Raw genomic sequence first — 17,822 nt, forward strand, 5'->3', positions numbered from 1 at the left:
TGCTGGGGGGAGGTGGTCAGAGCACATTTTTCAAACACTTTGTTTCTGTATTTTACTGCTCTCTGTTCTTCAGTACTATTGAGTATTCATTCCTCTTCTGACTTTTTTACTTTTATTCCTGACATTTGAAAACACAGCTGGTGTTCCACACGTCACTTTCTTAGGTCCACTTTTGTTTTCAACCTTGGCGAATAAGTAGCGAGAGGTTAAGTAAACCACGGTTGAGCTCTTGGTTTACTGAGATCTTGCTGGAAAATTAAGGCATTCACAATGAGAACATATTCAGAGAAGCAAGATATTCCCCATCCACGATTTTACATTACAGTTTTTTAAAAAAATTGATGGATGTTGTTGGTTCCATGAATGATTTTTGCAACTATATCTTGTTCTAGCTTAAAAACCAGCACGGGCTTGCCTTTTATTTGGAAAATAACTTTGAGGCAGGTATGCATCGGAAATGTATGACTTGGGGTGTAACAGTACTTTGAAGGAGAATGTAAGCATGTGTAGTTGTGTTTAAAATAAAGAACGATATACAAAAACGCTATTTTTTGAACCAAACATTTTCTGTATTGTCATGTCTTGCTCTTCCTTTATCATTCCATTCACGACAAAAAAGGAAGCTCCTGTTGAAATTGCTACTGTGAAAGTTTGAGTTGACAACGCTGGTGGTGCTCTTTAAAGCCACACAGTAATTATTTGACCTTAAAAATCAGCATGAGTCTACATTGACATTTATTACATGAACAGTGTTTCAGTTGTTGCTATGGCAATCCCATACAACATGAGAAAAGATTCGATGTCAAGCCTCTCGCCTGTCAATTAAACGTGCAAACTATTGCCTGCCCCCCACCTCCGGCCAAAAAAAGATAACTAATATAAACTGAGGAATCACTCAATAAATGCCGTCCGACTTAATGTAATGCAGATCGCAGAGGCTTTATGCACGTATAAAACGAGTAGCCCTAAATGTTTTATTGTTAAAATGAGAAAGTCATGTAGCTGTCAATGCTACCGTACGTTGTCCATGTCAAGTGGGTGTTGGCTGAGCAGCAGCATCTGGAGATGTCATCCACAGATAGACTCCATCTATCAGGGAGTCTCCTGCCTCCGGCGAGTATCTGAAGATAGGGCATTTTTTTTGGTCATACTGCTTATCAATATCTGATCATAACTTCACTCACTGCCTAAGGTTTTCGAGGATAAATGTGGTGCAAAATTGGATGGAACTCAACAGAGGCGCCCAGTTAGAAATCATCCACTTGGAACTGAAAATAAGACCGCTGGATGTCTCCAATCTGCTGGATGGCATGTTAAGACTGGGTGCTGAACAAGACGCTTTTGAAAAGTTAACCGGCTTTAATAATTTAAAGTGTCACCTGCTTTGAAAACAGTGTCAGTATCAGTGCCTGAAATAAGTACACAAACAAGGGAAGGCAAGTTTTTCATTCCCTAGTTGGAAGCTCATGTTTCATATGTGCATGTAATATACTGTAGTCATCTCTGATTATTATTGCATCTCAATAATTTTGTTTTGCCCACACTCAGAAGAAAAAAAAAATTGTGCACCGCCAGAACTAAAAATAGTAGAATTTACGTTGAAAATTGCTATTCAAAGTGAGGTGACCGTAAGTTTGTAGTTCTCCCCGTCTACCATCATGATAGTTGCGTCGCATGATGGCCTTTTCATGAAAAAGAGATGTGAATTGACTTGAACGGAATATTGACTGATAAACGCAAATTTGATCATTGTGCACCATTGGTAAATCCTTCGCCTGCTGCTGCTACTATGCTGCCAGCATGATTGAGTAAATAAATGCATGTGGGGATCAGTCATTTCACATCCATATATATATATGTATGTATGTATGAAAGGACTAGGAATAGGCCCCTGGCAGCTGACATTTTTTTTCCACTGAAAACATTATGTGCATTTTACGTTAGGATCACTTTATGGAGTAGACTTTCAAAGAACAAATTTCACTGCTTGCAATGCTGTACCTGAAGGTCAATGAATGAAAGGTCATGACCTTGTTCATATATTGGCCGAACTCGAACCTAGTGTATGTTTGCTTCATAAACGAGCTGATTCTATGAACGGTTTTTAACCAGGAGTTCATTTTCATTCAAGAGTGAAAGAGTTCCTCTACAAAAAAAACCTGACTAAACACAATGTAAACAAGATTTTATTCGGTGTGAAACGCCATTACTTGGCAACCCCCGGCCAATAACATTCACACAGCGCATGCATCGCTAAAATGTGATGCATGTTCGGTGAGAATCATTCGGTTCCCACATGTAGTTTAGGATGTATTGATGGTGATCCAAGTGGAGAAAAATAATACCTGCACCTCATATGCACAGACTGTATTGTATTGGAGGTGAACCATTCATATGAAACTTTAAAAATCCAAAGTTTGTCTATTGCAAAGGTAAGGAGCCAATTCCACCCCAATAAACGAGAGTTACTGCACATCAGAATGTAATTTAATTAGTGCTCTTCAACAGCCCTGACTGGGAAGTGATTGTTGCATTATTGTGTGCGCAGCGGATGAATTTGATGTATTTCAAACAAAACATTCCAGGATTTGTCTTTACATTTTATTCAACTTCCATTACAAAGAGCACATCAAAGGAAACAAACAGGAGAACCTGAAAGAGAGAACGACGGCAGGTGAGTGGGAGCTTGAGAAGAAACAAGCCTGGGCATTCATTTTTTTTTTTTTTTAAACAGTTGTTACCTGATTATGCTTTCTCTGGTGCTACCTCCTCATCTCCACCTTTGGTGCTACGAGTGTAGATGAGTTGGGCTCTGTGCTTCGACACCAGCTTGATCATGCCTGCAACAACACGGCGCACACATTTCAAGTTGTTGGGTTGCATTACATGCATCGTGTAAGCACGTGAGCGGCCATTGTCCATTGGGTGATGTCAACTGTCACCCAGAAAAACCTCCCTAGAAGATTGGAGTGCAAAAGGTCTCCAGCAGTTTAGTATGCAGTCAGATTTAAGATGTAGGACACAGGCAATAAGAGGCTGTGGTGCAGGCTTGACGTTTTGCTACAATATTGCAGAAAACGAGACCGTGATCATTACCTTGAATCCAACTTTTACGACTTTGATAAAAAGGCGAGGAAATAATCTAATTGTACCAACACTGTTCTCTGCACTGATGGGGATGCAAACTATTTGTGAAAAATAAATAAATACTTGGGAGCGTAAAGGACCCCCCCCCCCATTTTCCCCCAAAACCCCTTTCCACAAACCACCTTTCCTGCTTTTTTCAGGTGAGGTTTTGTTCCAGTTCCCATGAAGCAGTCAACAAGATAATGGACAAAAACTGTGAGGAATTAGTGAAGGTTTTAAGACACTCTGAAATTGAAGGTTGACCAGCACCAATTAATGAATGACAATCACATTTTGAAGCTGTCAGAGCTGCATCACTTTGTCCATTTAACATTTTCAATTGTGATTCACCTTTAGCGAGCAGTTCCTGCAGGGCGTTCCTGGCCAGGGAGCCACGGATCTTCAGCCTCTCAGACACAACAGCAGGTGTGATGAGCTTGTAGTTAGGAACTTCTTTGTACAGCTTGTCGTAGGTGGCCTTGTCGAAGAGGATCAGGTTGTTGAGCTTGTCCCTCACTTTTCCCTTGGACCACTTCTGCTCAACCACACAAACATATAAAGTCAAGTGCTGCCAGGAGAAACACTTCACAATGAGTCAATACCTTCTTCTTGGCTTTGCCTCCAGACTTATTAACTGGGTCCTTGTCCTTCTTGGACTTCCCAGTGTCCTTTTTCTTGTCTGTCTTGGGAGGCTGAAGGTGGGGAAGGTGGGTCATTAATTTGCAAGCAGATCCAATAGAAAATTACAGTTCAATCTAGAGGATGTGTATATACACAAGTAATTACATGTGAATATCACAAGGGCCATTTGGTAATAAGACGTCACCCAGAACAGCGTGAAATTCTGAGCATGATACCAAGCCGCTAGCCAATGCTCACGCAAACTTGAGCACATCACTGGCATGGAAAGGCCTTTTTTTGTGTCGCTAAGCATCAAAACGTACATTTATCAACGTGTGGAAGTATCCATCAACTAAAACGTCAAGTTATCATCAGGACTTATGCGCATACAAGACCCGTTGTTTCATTGTTCCAATGCTTTTATGGAGCTTCTTCGCTCACAAGCGGTATGAAAGCGTGGCGGAATTAGCACACAAGCTAACCAGCGTCAGCTAACTTTGTTTGGGCGTTTGCTTCCATATTGACAAAAAATGAAATGAAGCACACTTGCTTCGCCGTATATCCCGACTGTTCAATCGTCAGACGAAGCCATAGAAACGCGTGGATTTGTTGACTTTAACTCGTTTTAAGCCACGCTAGTTGCACTCACCATGTTTCCTCGTCAAGATGTCGGAGCGAAAGGAAGTCAGCCCCTGCGAAAAGGCATAAGACAACCCGTACATGCGGAAGTGGAGTAGAGGATTGTGGGAATATGAGTTATCGCGTTGATTCCGTTTCCACCTCGAATGAATGCTCAGAAACGCCAATAAGTGTCAGCACAGGATCAACGTTTTCGGAAAATTACCAGAGTAAAATCAAAAATGATGGGACAATAAAATGCCCAAAAAAATAAAAAATGCAAAATCGCCCCACACCGTGTTATTGTCACGTGACCGCTGCTGTCGGACGTCGCCAAGATGGTGATCTTCAGTGTGTATGTAGTCAACAAGGCTGGAGGTTTAATTTACCAGTATGACAACTATGTGCCGAGAGCGGAGGCCGAAAAGACGTTTAGTTACCCTTTAGATTTGGTGCTCAAGCATCACGATGAGAAAGTGGTCGTGTCGTTTGGGCAGAGGGACGGAATCAAAGGTAATGCCTCAAATTTTGACGCTGACTAGCATTCGTGTTAGCTCATGTCCTGATTGCTTGCTAATAGAAATGTAGTCCAATATGTTTCAGTAAACGTGGGGTTTAATTTAATACTCTAAGATCCAACAAATAGCGACATGTTACTTTTATACTTCAATGAACAATGTCCGTTAAAATCCGTTGGTCGTACATTGTGTTACGAAGAAATATAGCAAAACTCAAATTTAAGTTATTACACCCACAGACAAAAACATTGTTGATTTGTCTCAATTAATGTCTAGTAGTTGTAATAACATTTTTATTCTTCCAGTGGGCCACGCAGTTCTCTCCATAAATGGGATTGATGTGATGGGAAAGAGTACAGCGGATGGCAAGGACATCCTGGAATACTTGAAAGACCCCTCCAATTATCCAGTGTCAATTCGATTCGGACGGGCTCGACTCAGCTCCAATGAGAAGCTGATGTTGGCGTCTATGTTTCATTCGTAAGTCAGATTCAGTACATCTGGTTTCATTCCTAATTCTCTCGCACATTTGCAGCATCTTTTGTTTTCCCCAGGTTGTTTGCTATCGGATCACAGCTGTCTCCAGAGCCTGGAAGTTCAGGGATTGAGATGCTGGAAACGGACGTGTTTAAACTCCACTGTTTCCAGACTCTTACAGGTGGCGTATGAAGCTAATTTGCTCCCAGTTTAAAAAAAAAAAAAAAATGCCAGATGACCACCTGTATAAAATGTAACTTTTGTGTCCTCTCAGGAATAAAATTCATAGTGCTGGCAGACCCGCGACAAGCCAGCATTGATGCTCTCCTCAGGAAAATATATGAGATCTATGCAGATTTTGCTCTAAAGAATCCATTCTACTCACTCGAGATGCCTATCAGGTACACATGGTCACCTTTAACCTTACGCTCCAATCCAATCTGGAATTTTAAGTGTATTTTACCCCTTGTGGCCAAGTTTATTATGTTTGAATTTTCTATTTCCAGATGTGAACTATTTGATCAGAACTTAAAAAGCGCCCTGGAGATTGCAGAGAAGGCTGGCAACTTTGGAGCTGGGTCATGAAGCAGAAAATAATCATTTTTTAGTTCTTGTTCATTTATAAAAAAATTTTGCTGTGTCCCAGTGACAATACAATGACTACACTGTATATACTTCTTGTTTTGTAAATACTATTAAACTCAAATAATATTTCAAGTGACACGATTGTTTGCAAGGTAGCTCATAAGAACATTGAAAATGGTTGACTCTTCAGAGTAGGTTCATGTCTTTAAGAGGCTGCTTGAGGAGATATGTCTCGAGAAAAACCTCCAAAGTTGAACACCAGTAAATTAAATGTAAAAATGGGGGGACTAGAAATGAGAACAACTTGGAAACCTTGGAACTTGGAAATGATTATTTGCCATGAGGTGGGGGATCCACCCCATTTCAGTCGTTCCCTTGTTAAATTAATGATGAGATACATAGACAGTGTAACAGTTTTTGGACACAAGCATGTCCCAATTTTTTTTGCTTCATTTTACATGCTGAAAATAATGTGATTTGTATAAAAAAAAACTTGTTAAAAAACCAACAAGCTAATATGACGAAGGTTTCAGATGTATCTTCTTGTGGGGAAATTAGGACATCTTAGTCAGACTTCTTGGACATGTGACCCATCTTAGTGCGAACGTTACGCAGCAGGAAGAAGCAGACAGCTGTGATGCCACAGACGATCTCTGCAACCCAGAAGGCCATTTCCCAGTCGTAGTGTTTGGCAATGGTGCTGAATGGGAGCCCAGAGAGGAAGCCACCAACTGAGGAAGAGATCAAATTTGCTGAATTTCTTACCTTCAGATTATTAAGACAAAATATTCAAGTTCAGTTGTGGGAGTTTACCAATCCAACATGTCCAAAATTGTGCAAAAGCACTTTTGCACCTCTGGATGTTTTATTCTCGCAAATTGTTTTATTCTGCCTAAGGTTTTCGAGGATAAATGTGGTGCAAAATTGGATGGAACTCAACAGAGGCGCCCAGTTAGAAATCATCCACTTGGAACTGAAAATAAGACCGCTGGATGTCTCCAATCTGCTGGATGGCATGTTAAGACTGGGTGCTGAACAAGACGCTTTTGAAAAGTTAACCGGCTTTAATAATTTAAAGTGTCACCTGCTTTGAAAACAGTGTCAGTATCAGTGCCTGAAATAAGTACACAAACAAGGGAAGGCAAGTTTTTCATTCCCTAGTTGGAAGCTCATGTTTCATATGTGCATGTAATATACTGTAGTCATCTCTGATTATTATTGCATCTCAATAATTTTGTTTTGCCCACACTCAGAAGAAAAAAAAAATTGTGCACCGCCAGAACTAAAAATAGTAGAATTTACGTTGAAAATTGCTATTCAAAGTGAGGTGACCGTAAGTTTGTAGTTCTCCCCGTCTACCATCATGATAGTTGCGTCATATGATGGCCTTTTCATGAAAGAGATGTGAATTGACTTGAACGGAATATTGATTGATAAACGCAAATTTGATCATTGTGCACCATTGGTAAATCCTTCGCCTGCTGCTGCTACTATGCTGCCAGCATGATTGAGTAAATAAATGCATGTGGGGATCAGTCATTTCACATCCATATATATATATGTATGTATGTATGAAAGGACTAGGAATAGGCCCCTGGCAGCTGACATTTTTTTTCCACTGAAAACATTATGTGCATTTTACGTTAGGATCACTTTATGGAGTAGACTTTCAAAGAACAAATTTCACTGCTTGCAATGCTGTACCTGAAGGTCAATGAATGAAAGGTCATGACCTTGTTCATATATTGGCCGAACTCGAACCTAGTGTATGTTTGCTTCATAAACGAGCTGATTCTATGAACGGTTTTTAACCAGGAGTTCATTTTCATTCAAGAGTGAAAGAGTTCCTCTACAAAAAAAACCTGACTAAACACAATGTAAACAAGATTTTATTCGGTGTGAAACGCCATTACTTGGCAACCCCCGGCCAATAACATTCACACAGCGCATGCATCGCTAAAATGTGATGCATGTTCGGTGAGAATCATTCGGTTCCCACATGTAGTTTAGGATGTATTGATGGTGATCCAAGTGGAGAAAAATAATACCTGCACCTCATATGCACAGACTGTATTGTATTGGAGGTGAACCATTCATATGAAACTTTAAAAATCCAAAGTTTGTCTATTGCAAAGGTGAGGAGCCAATTCCACCCCCAATAAACGAGTTACTGCACATCAGAATGTAATTTAATTCGTGCTCTTCAACAGCGCTGACTGGGAAGTGATTGTTGCATTATTGTGTGCGCAGCGGATGAATTTGATGTATTTCAAACAAAACATTCCAGGATTTGTCTTTACATTTTATTCAACTTCCATTACAAAGAGCACATCACAGGAAACAAACAGGAGAACCTGAAAGAGAGAACGACGGCAGGTGAGTGGGGACATGAGAAGAAACAAGCCTGGGCATTCTTTTTTGTTTTTTTTAAAAAACAGTTGTTACCTGATTATGCTTTCTCTGGTGCTAAGGAGCCAATTCCACCCCAATAAACGAGAGTTACTGCACATCAGAATGTAATTTAATTAGTGCTCTTCAACAGCCCTGACTGGGAAGTGATTGTTGCATTATTGTGTGCGCAGCGGATGAATTTGATGTATTTCAAACAAAACATTCCAGGATTTGTCTTTACATTTTATTCAACTTCCATTACAAAGAGCACATCACAGGAAACAAACAGGAGAACCTGAAAGAGAGAACGACGGCAGGTGAGTGGGAGCTTGAGAAGAAACAAGCCTGGGCATTCATTTTTTTTTTTTTTTAAACAGTTGTTACCTGATTATGCTTTCTCTGGTGCTACCTCCTCATCTCCACCTTTGGTGCTACGAGTGTAGATGAGTTGGGCTCTGTGCTTCGACACCAGCTTGATCATGCCTGCAACAACACGGCGCACACATTTCAAGTTGTTGGGTTGCATTACATGCATCGTGTAAGCACGTGAGCGGCCATTGTCCATTGGGTGATGTCAACTGTCACCCAGAAAAACCTCCCTAGAAGATTGGAGTGCAAAAGGTCTCCAGCAATTTAGTATGCATTCAGATTTAAGATGTAGGACACAGGCAATAAGAGGCTGTGGTGCAGGCTTGACGTTTTGCTACAATATTGCAGAAAACGAGACCGTGATCATTACCTTGAATCCAACTTTTACAACTTTGATAAAAAGGCAAGGAAATAATCTAATTGTACCAACACTGTTCTCTGCACTGATGGGGATGCAAACTATTTGTGAAAAATAAATAAATACTTGGGAGCGTAAAGGACCCCCCCCCCCATTTCATGCTAGACACATTTTGCATAACCACCGACACCACTTCAACCTCTCTAAACCTCATTTCAGTCAGTCTCATTGAAATAACTATATCTTCAGCTTTTTTTCATCGGCAACACTAAATGGCAGTAAAGGAAGAACTGTCAAATATCCTCCCATCAAAATCAGAAAAGGTAGTTTGGGTTGGTGTTTCAATGCTGTGCCAATCGGAGATCGTAGTAGTTATGGGGATGGGGAAAGTGTTGCTTCAGTTAAGCACCTTTCCTGCTTTTTTCAGGTGAGGTTTTGTTCCAGTTCCCATGAAGCAGTCAACAAGATAATGGACAAAAACTGTGAGGAATTAGTGAAGGTTTTAAGACACTCTGAAATTGAAGGTTGACCAGCACCAATTAATGAATGACAATCACATTTTGAAGCTGTCAGAGCTGCATCACTTTGTCCATTTAACATTTTCAATTGTGATTCACCTTTAGCGAGCAGTTCCTGCAGGGCGTTCCTGGCCAGGGAGCCACGGATCTTCAGCCTCTCAGACACAACAGCAGGTGTGATGAGCTTGTAGTTAGGAACTTCTTTGTACAGCTTGTCGTAGGTGGCCTTGTCGAAGAGGATCAGGTTGTTGAGCTTGTCCCTCACTTTTCCCTTGGACCACTTCTGCTCAACCACACAAACATATAAAGTCAAGTGCTGCCAGGAGAAACACTTCACAATGAGTCAATACCTTCTTCTTGGCTTTGCCTCCAGACTTATTAACTGGGTCCTTGTCCTTCTTGGACTTCCCAGTGTCCTTTTTCTTGTCTGTCTTGGGAGGCTGAAGGTGGGGAAGGTGGGTCATTAATTTGCAAGCAGATCCAATAGAAAATTACAGTTCAATCTAGAGGATGTGTATATACACAAGTAATTACATGTGAATATCACAAGGGCCATTTGGTAATAAGACGTCACCCAGAACAGCGTGAAATTCTGAGCATGATACGAAGGGCCATTTGGTAATGTCACCCAGAACAGCGTGAAATTCTGAGCATGATACCAAGCCGCTAGCCAATGCTCACGCAAACTTGAGCACATCACTGGCATGGAAAGGCCTTTTTTTGTGTCGCTAAGCATCAAAACGTACATTTATCAACGTGTGGAAGTATCCATCAACTAAAACGTCAAGTTATCATCAGGACTTATGCGCATACAAGACCCGTTGTTTCATTGTTCCAATGCTTTTATGGAGCTTCTTCGCTCACAAGCGGTATGAAAGCGTGGCGGAATTAGCACACAAGCTAACCAGCGTCAGCTAACTTTGTTTGGGCGTTTGCTTCCATATTGACAAAAAATGAAATGAAGCACACTTGCTTCGCCGTATATCCCGACTGTTCAATCGTCAGACGAAGCCATAGAAACGCGTGGATTTGTTGACTTTAACTCGTTTTAAGCCACGCTAGTTGCACTCACCATGTTTCCTCGTCAAGATGTCGGAGCGAAAGGAAGTCAGCCCCTGCGAAAAGGCATAAGACAACCCGTACATGCGGAAGTGGAGTAGAGGATTGTGGGAATATGAGTTATCGCGTTGATTCCGTTTCCACCTCGAATGAATGCTCAGAAACGCCAATAAGTGTCAGCACAGGATCAACGTTTTCGGAAAATTACCAGAGTAAAATCAAAAATGTGGGGACAATAAAATGCAAAAAAAAAAAAAAAAAAAAAAAAAAATATGGGACAATAAAATGCCCAAAAAAATAAAAAATGCAAAATCGCCCCACACCGTGTTATTGTCACGTGACCGCTGCTGTCGGACGTCGCCAAGATGGTGATCTTCAGTGTGTATGTAGTCAACAAGGCTGGAGGTTTAATTTACCAGTATGACAACTATGTGCCGAGAGCGGAGGCCGAAAAGACGTTTAGTTACCCTTTAGATTTGGTGCTCAAGCATCACGATGAGAAAGTGGTCGTGTCGTTTGGGCAGAGGGACGGAATCAAAGGTAATGCCTCAAATTTTGACGCTGACTAGCATTCGTGTTAGCTCATGTCCTGATTGCTTGCTAATAGAAATGTAGTCCAATATGTTTCAGTAAACGTGGGGTTTAATTTAATACTCTAAGATCCAACAAATAGCGACATGTTACTTTTATACTTCAATGAACAATGTCCGTTAAAATCCGTTGGTCGTACATTGTGTTACGAAGAAATATAGCAAAACTCAAATTTAAGTTATTACACCCACAGACAAAAACATTGTTGATTTGTCTCAATTAATGTCTAGTAGTTGTAATAACATTTTTATTCTTCCAGTGGGCCACGCAGTTCTCTCCATAAATGGGATTGATGTGATGGGAAAGAGTACAGCGGATGGCAAGGACATCCTGGAATACTTGAAAGACCCCTCCAATTATCCAGTGTCAATTCGATTCGGACGGGCTCGACTCAGCTCCAATGAGAAGCTGATGTTGGCGTCTATGTTTCATTCGTAAGTCAGATTCAGTACATCTGGTTTCATTCCTAATTCTCTCGCACATTTGCAGCATCTTTTGTTTTCCCCAGGTTGTTTGCTATCGGATCACAGCTGTCTCCAGAGCCTGGAAGTTCAGGGATTGAGATGCTGGAAACGGACGTGTTTAAACTCCACTGTTTCCAGACTCTTACAGGTGGCGTATGAAGCTAATTTGCTCCCAGTTTAAAAAAAAAAAAAAAATGCCAGATGACCACCTGTATAAAATGTAACTTTTGTGTCCTCTCAGGAATAAAATTCATAGTGCTGGCAGACCCGCGACAAGCCAGCATTGATGCTCTCCTCAGGAAAATATATGAGATCTATGCAGATTTTGCTCTAAAGAATCCATTCTACTCACTCGAGATGCCTATCAGGTACACATGGTCACCTTTAACCTTACGCTCCAATCCAATCTGGAATTTTAAGTGTATTTTACCCCTTGTGGCCAAGTTTATTATGTTTGAATTTTCTATTTCCAGATGTGAACTATTTGATCAGAACTTAAAAAGCGCCCTGGAGATTGCAGAGAAGGCTGGCAACTTTGGAGCTGGGTCATGAAGCAGAAAATAATCATTTTTTAGTTCTTGTTCATTTATAAAAAAAAATTTGCTGTGTCCCAGTGACAATACAATGACTACACTGTATATACTTCTTGTTTTGTAAATACTATTAAACTCAAATAATATTTCAAGTGACACGATTGTTTGCAAGGTAGCTCATAAGAACATTGAAAATGGTTGACTCTTCAGAGTAGGTTCATGTCATTAAGAGGCTACTTGAGGAGATATGTTTCGAGAAAAACCTCCAAAATTGAACACCAGTAAATTAAATGTAAAAATGGAGGGACTAGAAAAGAAAACAACTTGGAAACCTTGGAACTTGGAAATGATTATTTGCCATGAGGTGGGGGATCCACCCCATTTCAGCCGTTCCCTTGTTAAATTAATGATGAGATAAGAGACAATGTAACAGTTTTTGGATACAAGCATGTCCAAATTTTTTTTGCTTCATTTTACATGCTGAAAATAATGTGATTTGTATAAAAAAAAACTTGTTAAAAAACCAACAAGCTAATATGACGAAGGTTTCAGATGTATCTTCTTGTGGGGAAATTAGGACATACTGATGTTGGCGTCTATGTTCCATTCGTAAGTCAGACTCAGTATTTCTGGTTTCATTCCTAATTCTCTTGCACATTTGCAGCGTCTTTTGTTTTCCCCAGGTTGTTTGCTATCGGATCAACAGCTGTGATGCCACAGACGATCTCTGCAACCCAGAAGGCCATTTCCCAGTCGTAGTGTTTGGCAATGGTGCTGAATGGGAGCCCAGAGAGGAAGCCACCAACTGAGGAAGAGATCAAATTTGCTGAATTTCTTACCTTCAGATTATTAAGACAAAATATTCAAGTTCAGTTGTGGGAGTTTACCAATCCAACATGTCCAAAATTGTGCAAAAGCACTTTTGCACCTCTGGATGTTTTATTCTCGCAAATTGTTTTATTCTAGCAAATTCTCCAGATAACCATCTCATGGATGGAAATAAAATTGTTGATATGAAATCGGTTGTTCTCTCGTGCAACATTCCTCTATGAAATTTTGTGAGCATGAGTTTGTGTCACCCTGCTGCCTGCATCTTTAATAAGGGCTATGATAGCAAATACCAAACTAGTGCTGACCTAAGACTTTTGCACAGTACTTATTGCAAACAAAAAAGTAATCTACTTACTGTTAGCCATCAGAGCCACGATAGCGTGTGATGTCCCACAGTAGTTGGACGGAGCACTCTCATTGGCTATAACCCCAAACAAGGCCATTGGACCGTAGGAGGAGAAACCGAAAGCAGCACCCAAAAAGAGTATCCACACCTTCAAGTGCACACAATAGACATTAATTCCAATGCATTCTGCTCGTGATCTTACGCAGTCTCTTCATGTTGTGTCATCAATTACCTTCGGGCTGTCCGCAGTGACCGTGATTCGAAACAGGTACATGGATACAAACATTCCTGCCATCATAAGGATCAGGACAAAGTGGCGAGGATTGCCGTAGGTTCTTATGCCTTGCTGTACAGACAAAGGGAAATTGGGTTGAGAAGGTGAGTGGAGTGAAACCTTTGTCCATACTTGAGTGTATAATACGTGCCAAACAAAACGCAAATCACGGGACGGAGGAGAATGAAATTGGTTTGGGCTGTGTGTGGATTGCTCACTTACTTTGGCCACAGCTTTGTCAGAGTAATAACCTGCTGCCACGCTGCCTATGAGACCTCCCAACTCCAGCGCACTCATGTATGAGCTCCCTACGAAGAAGAAAGCGGTGAATCAACACAGACAACACCACATAAACAGTGAAGATGCAGCACTTCCCATCACTACTAAATTGACTCTTCAATGCTAGTTTCCCGATTTAACGAGAATCTCACTCGTCACGTATCGCATACCCATCAGCGTAGACTGTCCCTTGTCCTGAATGAGAAACAGCTGTCCCCAGTCGGTGCAAGCTGTCTTCACCCCAAACACCACCAGATAGGACACGGAAAGCAGCCAGAGGTAAGGTGAGAGCAGGAACTCAGACAGAGTGCTCTCATCACTGGAAGACCCTGAAGGAGATAAACATGGAAGGGAAAATGACATGTCATGAATGCAAGAAAGGTTTCATAATCCACATGGAATCATAAATCCACCACACACCGGAGCTCCCTCCACATGAGGGGCATGTGAGGGGCGTGCATCAGGTTGCTCGACCAAAGACTGCCCAGTTTGTGTGACGCAAGTATGTCTGAGTCAGTAGACTCACCTCCTTTGCTCTTCTTGGCCGCCACTTCAATACTAGGTAGCCCCACATCCTTGGGTTCGTTCTTGATGACCAACAGGCAGACAAAGGATGACGCCACACAGATCAATCCGGACACGGAGAGGATGGTCCTCCAGCCGTAACTCTGGGCCAGCACTGAGGCAATAAGAGGGCCCAAGCTGCCAGCCAGATTCATGCTGCACGCCAGGATCGCCCACCATGTTCCAAATTGAGAGGGCTCAAACCACTGAGAGCAAAGATGAAATGCTGTCATTGTCATTCCTGTGACGAACTGAATGGATGAAACCATTGGTGTCGGGCCTGTTCCAACTGCCTGTTGAAGTTGATCAATTACTGCCCCCCCCCCCTTCTCACCCCATGTTGCTGTTGGCTGCTGTTAAGGGGAGCAAGGCACAGGAAATATATGGTATATATAGACACACACATACACACACACACACAAATGGTATGATGTGGCAGAGTAATTAATGTATAGTGTTGAGCTACCTTGCGCAGCACCCTGCCACAGGGAGGCCAGCCGAGGCCCTGGCCCAAGCCGTTGAGGAACCACAGGGTAGAGAAGACGGCCACAGTGGATGACCAGGAGAAGACTACGTTGATGCCTCCCACCGCAAACAAGCCAATAGAGAAGAGCCAGCGGGCACTGATCTGGTCTGAAAGCACTCCACTGATGAACTTACTGATAGCGTAGGCCAAAGACTGACTGCTGGTTATCATGCCTGAGCAAGCAGAACACACAAACAACACGGTTGTGATACATAAACTTTATAAGACAGTCATGGTTCAAAATACAGGAATAAATTCATGTGACATGTTCAAGCATACCGAGATCATCCTTGTCCAGTTCAATCTCCTGCATCAGCGAAGGCATCACAAAAGAGAATGTCTTTCTGTTAAAGTAGTAAAGAGTGTAGCCAACAAACATGGCCAAAAATATTGTGCCCCGATAGTATGAGTAACTTGCTCTACCCATGACTGCAGATGTAAAAAATTAAAATAAAAAAATCTATATATATATGTTTAGATATATTTGAAAAGAGAATTCCGAGAGGAGATCAGCAGCCGGTGCCTGCCGGTGAACTTTGCTTCAGGATCTACAATGTCGGAGCAGCTGCTGTTTACAACTAAGGACTGTTTGTAATCTGTACAAGTTAATGGTCAACTCCCAAACACCAGAAATGATTTAATCTGGCCTCTTGGTGTGTATTACACGATAGGTATGTTGTTTGTTATGATCATATAATCCTCAAAAATGATTGGCACTATTCAGCACAAATTTCCGAAATTAACAATGACCTTGAAATATACTGTCGCGATATGCTTATGGAACCCTTGGACTAATGAAGTTAATAATTTACTGCCATTTTTTTTCTTTATAAAAGCAGAAAGCAACATTTTAAAATCAAACAGCGAAACTGAACAGGACGTTGTCCTCGCTATATTCAGAATAGCGTGCATCGATTTGAACGATATCTTCAACGAATTAACTATTACTGCAATGACGTTTCCGCATCACGTGAGCCAATCACAGCGCCGCTACGCTCACTGAGGCGTGATTGCAACCGAGCAACTTTTACCGCTAAACGTACGGAAGTAAACATCATTTTTGTAGCATAAAACAACACATGCATTTGAACGTAACTTCTACATCGAAAAACACGCGGTTAATACTTAGTAGCGCCCGGTAACGTTCGCTCGCTTGCACCAAGTTACAATATTATAATAACGAACCGATGGAGACGCCCCTTTTTCAAGCCAATGATATTAAACGCACGAACTGCGCCATAACATAATGCTTTCATTTCTATCATTGAGTTGTTTCAATGGTCCGTTTTCACTTTTGCTGTCAAACCCGCCTTCCTCAGCTTCTTCTTCGCTTTTCTGAGGGGATGTTCAATTCGCGCTTCGGCATACTTGCGCTTCCTATGGGTTTGTTGTTCAAGCACGACGCGAGGCAGAAACACTACAAAAACGACAGAATAAAAAGTAAACACTGTATGTCATTGACCATTTAAAGTGTTTTTAGCTCGAAGTTTTTTTTTTTTATATATAATAATAAACAGTATCTCCTTGCAGTATCTTCATCGTGTTTCTATGGCAACAGGACAACATGACGACAGAAGTTTCCTGGAACGCGCAACGGGCAGCTTTCTGGGCAACTTAGTTTTTTTTCTCGCTCTATTTTTACGGCCAGAAATATTTTACTGTTTTGACTACATCTGGACGAGGAAAAAATGGTCTGGTTTGAACATTTTTGTTTGCTATTGTTTTTACTGTTTTTTGTGTGTGGTGGGGGAGGGACGAGGTGGTGCTTTGCTCTACATACTGCCATAGTGTAAATTGTTTTGCAAATAATGTTAAGATAAATTAAGTTTTTTTGGGGGGGTTGACTATAAATTAGCTTTCAATATTACAAAAAGCACACATTATTTTACAGGACCTAATCATAGATTGAATGGTTCATGAATCGAAAATGTATACTTTTCCATGGACATCAGTGAAAACATATTACAGATAAATTAAAATGATTTATATTTTTAAATTGATCATTGTTACATTCAACAGTCAATCATGACTTGTTAGCGTGAATGGAACCAGACAGTGATAATTATTGGAGAAATGTCAACTTTTCAGAGCGAAAGCGCTTCCACTTCAAATTTGAGAAGGCAACATCGCTACCGCACACGAGCCCCCTCCTCCCAGGTGGATGAAAGCCTGTTTGAAAAGAAGACACGGGTGAGTGTGTGTCCTTTACCTTCTGCATCTGTTAAACTGTCAGGTGAGTGTTTCGTTGTTGTTTAGAGATCATCACATTCGGCCTCGAAGGCAAAGGATGTGTCGGTGCAGAAGCAGATGGGCAACACGATCCAAATTGTCACCAAAGACCACGTACGCAATCTCAGGTAATTTAATTTCATCTGATTTCCAGCTACATTCCCAAAACATACATGCTAGGTTCACTGAAGACTAAATTGGCCACGGGTGTGAATGGTTGTTTGTCTATGTGTGCCTTGCAATTGGCTGGCCAACAGTCCCGGGTGTACCCTGCGTCTCACCCAAAAACAACTGGGATAGGCTGCTCACCTGCGACCCCAGTGAGGATAAGGGTATAGAAAAGTTTTGGGAGAATGTCATCCTCGTGCGTGTATACGTTGTGATTATCTGAGCCTGTGGATTTTCCATTGGGGTCAGTACTTGTTATCTTACTGTGATTTAATCAGCAGGTATAACTAACAACATATGTTTGTGTGGCCAGGGTTCCATGCAGTGATCCTTCTGGACAGTCCATCATTCTGCCATTATCCGACTTTGAGCGGATT

The 17,822-nt window shown here is 41.4% G+C and overlaps 6 protein-coding genes and 1 long non-coding RNA gene across 8 annotated transcripts in view; 3 read left to right on the forward strand and 4 right to left on the reverse strand.

The window, feature by feature from the left end:
* Positions 1-2,587: 2,587 nt before the first annotated feature.
* Positions 2,588-4,486, reverse strand: LOC109512854 (40S ribosomal protein S25). Its single transcript, XM_019864901.1, has 5 exons — positions 4,397-4,486; positions 3,729-3,818; positions 3,478-3,661; positions 2,742-2,840; positions 2,588-2,652 (listed from the first exon to the last, which is right to left on the reverse strand). The coding sequence occupies exons 1-4, from the start codon at positions 4,397-4,399 to the stop codon at positions 2,746-2,748; spliced, it is 372 nt and encodes a 123-aa protein (XP_019720460.1). The 5' UTR covers positions 4,400-4,486; the 3' UTR covers positions 2,588-2,652; positions 2,742-2,745.
* Positions 4,487-4,528: 42 nt separating this feature from the next.
* LOC109512853 (trafficking protein particle complex subunit 4-like) lies at positions 4,529-6,077 on the forward strand. The gene is made up of 5 exons (XM_019864900.1): positions 4,529-4,878; positions 5,189-5,363; positions 5,438-5,541; positions 5,635-5,761; positions 5,867-6,077. The coding sequence occupies exons 1-5, from the start codon at positions 4,704-4,706 to the stop codon at positions 5,943-5,945; spliced, it is 660 nt and encodes a 219-aa protein (XP_019720459.1). The 5' UTR covers positions 4,529-4,703; the 3' UTR covers positions 5,946-6,077.
* slc37a4a (solute carrier family 37 member 4a) lies at positions 6,064-16,394 on the reverse strand. Of its 2 annotated transcripts, XM_019864896.1 has the most exons (9): positions 15,328-16,393; positions 14,989-15,221; positions 14,485-14,728; positions 14,129-14,287; positions 13,902-13,987; positions 13,638-13,751; positions 13,415-13,553; positions 12,954-13,033; positions 6,064-6,596 (listed from the first exon to the last, which is right to left on the reverse strand). In XM_019864896.1, the coding sequence occupies exons 1-9, from the start codon at positions 15,473-15,475 to the stop codon at positions 6,510-6,512; spliced, it is 1,290 nt and encodes a 429-aa protein (XP_019720455.1). In that variant the 5' UTR covers positions 15,476-16,393; the 3' UTR covers positions 6,064-6,509. The 2 variants fall into 2 exon arrangements, with proteins under 2 accessions (XP_019720455.1, XP_019720457.1); XM_019864898.1 differs by lacking the exon at positions 12,954-13,033 and having other exon boundaries at positions 6,064-6,676; positions 15,328-16,394.
* LOC109512856 (uncharacterized) lies at positions 8,230-8,421 on the reverse strand. Its single transcript, XR_002167602.1, has 2 exons — positions 8,391-8,421; positions 8,230-8,299 (listed from the first exon to the last, which is right to left on the reverse strand). It is a non-coding gene; the product is annotated as an uncharacterized LOC109512856 (long non-coding RNA).
* On the reverse strand, positions 8,722-10,760 carry LOC109512855 (40S ribosomal protein S25). The gene is made up of 4 exons (XM_019864902.1): positions 10,654-10,760; positions 9,932-10,021; positions 9,681-9,864; positions 8,722-8,819 (listed from the first exon to the last, which is right to left on the reverse strand). Exons 1-4 carry the CDS (start codon positions 10,654-10,656, stop codon positions 8,725-8,727), a joined length of 372 nt encoding a protein of 123 aa, XP_019720461.1. The 5' UTR covers positions 10,657-10,760; the 3' UTR covers positions 8,722-8,724.
* trappc4 (trafficking protein particle complex subunit 4) lies at positions 10,933-12,482 on the forward strand. The gene is made up of 5 exons (XM_019864899.1): positions 10,933-11,180; positions 11,491-11,665; positions 11,740-11,843; positions 11,937-12,063; positions 12,169-12,482. Exons 1-5 carry the CDS (start codon positions 11,006-11,008, stop codon positions 12,245-12,247), a joined length of 660 nt encoding a protein of 219 aa, XP_019720458.1. The 5' UTR covers positions 10,933-11,005; the 3' UTR covers positions 12,248-12,482.
* A 676-nt stretch (positions 16,395-17,070) lies between the features above and the next one.
* cfap45 (cilia and flagella associated protein 45) overlaps positions 17,071-17,822 on the forward strand; it is a 3,388-nt gene continuing 2,636 nt past the window's right edge. The window contains exons 1-3 of the mRNA XM_019864851.1: positions 17,071-17,238; positions 17,305-17,405; positions 17,759-17,815. Coding sequence (XP_019720410.1) covers positions 17,122-17,238; positions 17,305-17,405; positions 17,759-17,815 — 275 coding nt within the window. The 5' untranslated portion in view covers positions 17,071-17,121. The remainder of the gene's footprint in view (positions 17,239-17,304; positions 17,406-17,758; positions 17,816-17,822) is intronic.

The sequence above is a fragment of the Hippocampus comes genome, unplaced genomic scaffold (genome assembly GCF_001891065.2).
Source record: "Hippocampus comes isolate QL1 unplaced genomic scaffold, H_comes_QL1_v1.1 scaffold276, whole genome shotgun sequence".
Taxonomy (NCBI): Eukaryota; Metazoa; Chordata; class Actinopteri; order Syngnathiformes; family Syngnathidae; genus Hippocampus; species Hippocampus comes.

Coding starts and splice junctions, on each gene's coding strand:
- LOC109512855 (XM_019864902.1), bottom strand. Junction 9,865..9,931: donor GAGGCAAAGCCAAGAAGAAG/GTATTGACTCAT, acceptor GTGGTTGAGCAG/AAGTGGTCCAAGGGAAAAGT. Junction 8,820..9,680: donor GCAGGAACTGCTCGCTAAAG/GTGAATCACAAT, acceptor GTGTTGTTGCAG/GCATGATCAAGCTGGTGTCG.
- trappc4 (XM_019864899.1), top strand. CDS start 11,006: ATGGTGATCTTCAGTGTGTATGTAGTCAACAAGGCTGGAGGTTTAATT. Junction 11,844..11,936: donor CTGTTTCCAGACTCTTACAG/GTGGCGTATGAA, acceptor GTGTCCTCTCAG/GAATAAAATTCATAGTGCTG. Junction 12,064..12,168: donor TCACTCGAGATGCCTATCAG/GTACACATGGTC, acceptor TTCTATTTCCAG/ATGTGAACTATTTGATCAGA.
- LOC109512854 (XM_019864901.1), bottom strand. Junction 3,662..3,728: donor GAGGCAAAGCCAAGAAGAAG/GTATTGACTCAT, acceptor GTGGTTGAGCAG/AAGTGGTCCAAGGGAAAAGT. Junction 2,841..3,477: donor GCAGGAACTGCTCGCTAAAG/GTGAATCACAAT, acceptor GTGTTGTTGCAG/GCATGATCAAGCTGGTGTCG.
- LOC109512853 (XM_019864900.1), top strand. CDS start 4,704: ATGGTGATCTTCAGTGTGTATGTAGTCAACAAGGCTGGAGGTTTAATT. Junction 5,364..5,437: donor TTGGCGTCTATGTTTCATTC/GTAAGTCAGATT, acceptor TGTTTTCCCCAG/GTTGTTTGCTATCGGATCAC. Junction 5,762..5,866: donor TCACTCGAGATGCCTATCAG/GTACACATGGTC, acceptor TTCTATTTCCAG/ATGTGAACTATTTGATCAGA.
- slc37a4a (XM_019864898.1), bottom strand. CDS start 15,475: ATGGGTAGAGCAAGTTACTCATACTATCGGGGCACAATATTTTTGGCC. Junction 15,222..15,327: donor ACTGGACAAGGATGATCTCG/GTATGCTTGAAC, acceptor CTGCTTGCTCAG/GCATGATAACCAGCAGTCAG. Junction 13,752..13,901: donor CTGACAAAGCTGTGGCCAAA/GTAAGTGAGCAA, acceptor TTGTCTGTACAG/CAAGGCATAAGAACCTACGG.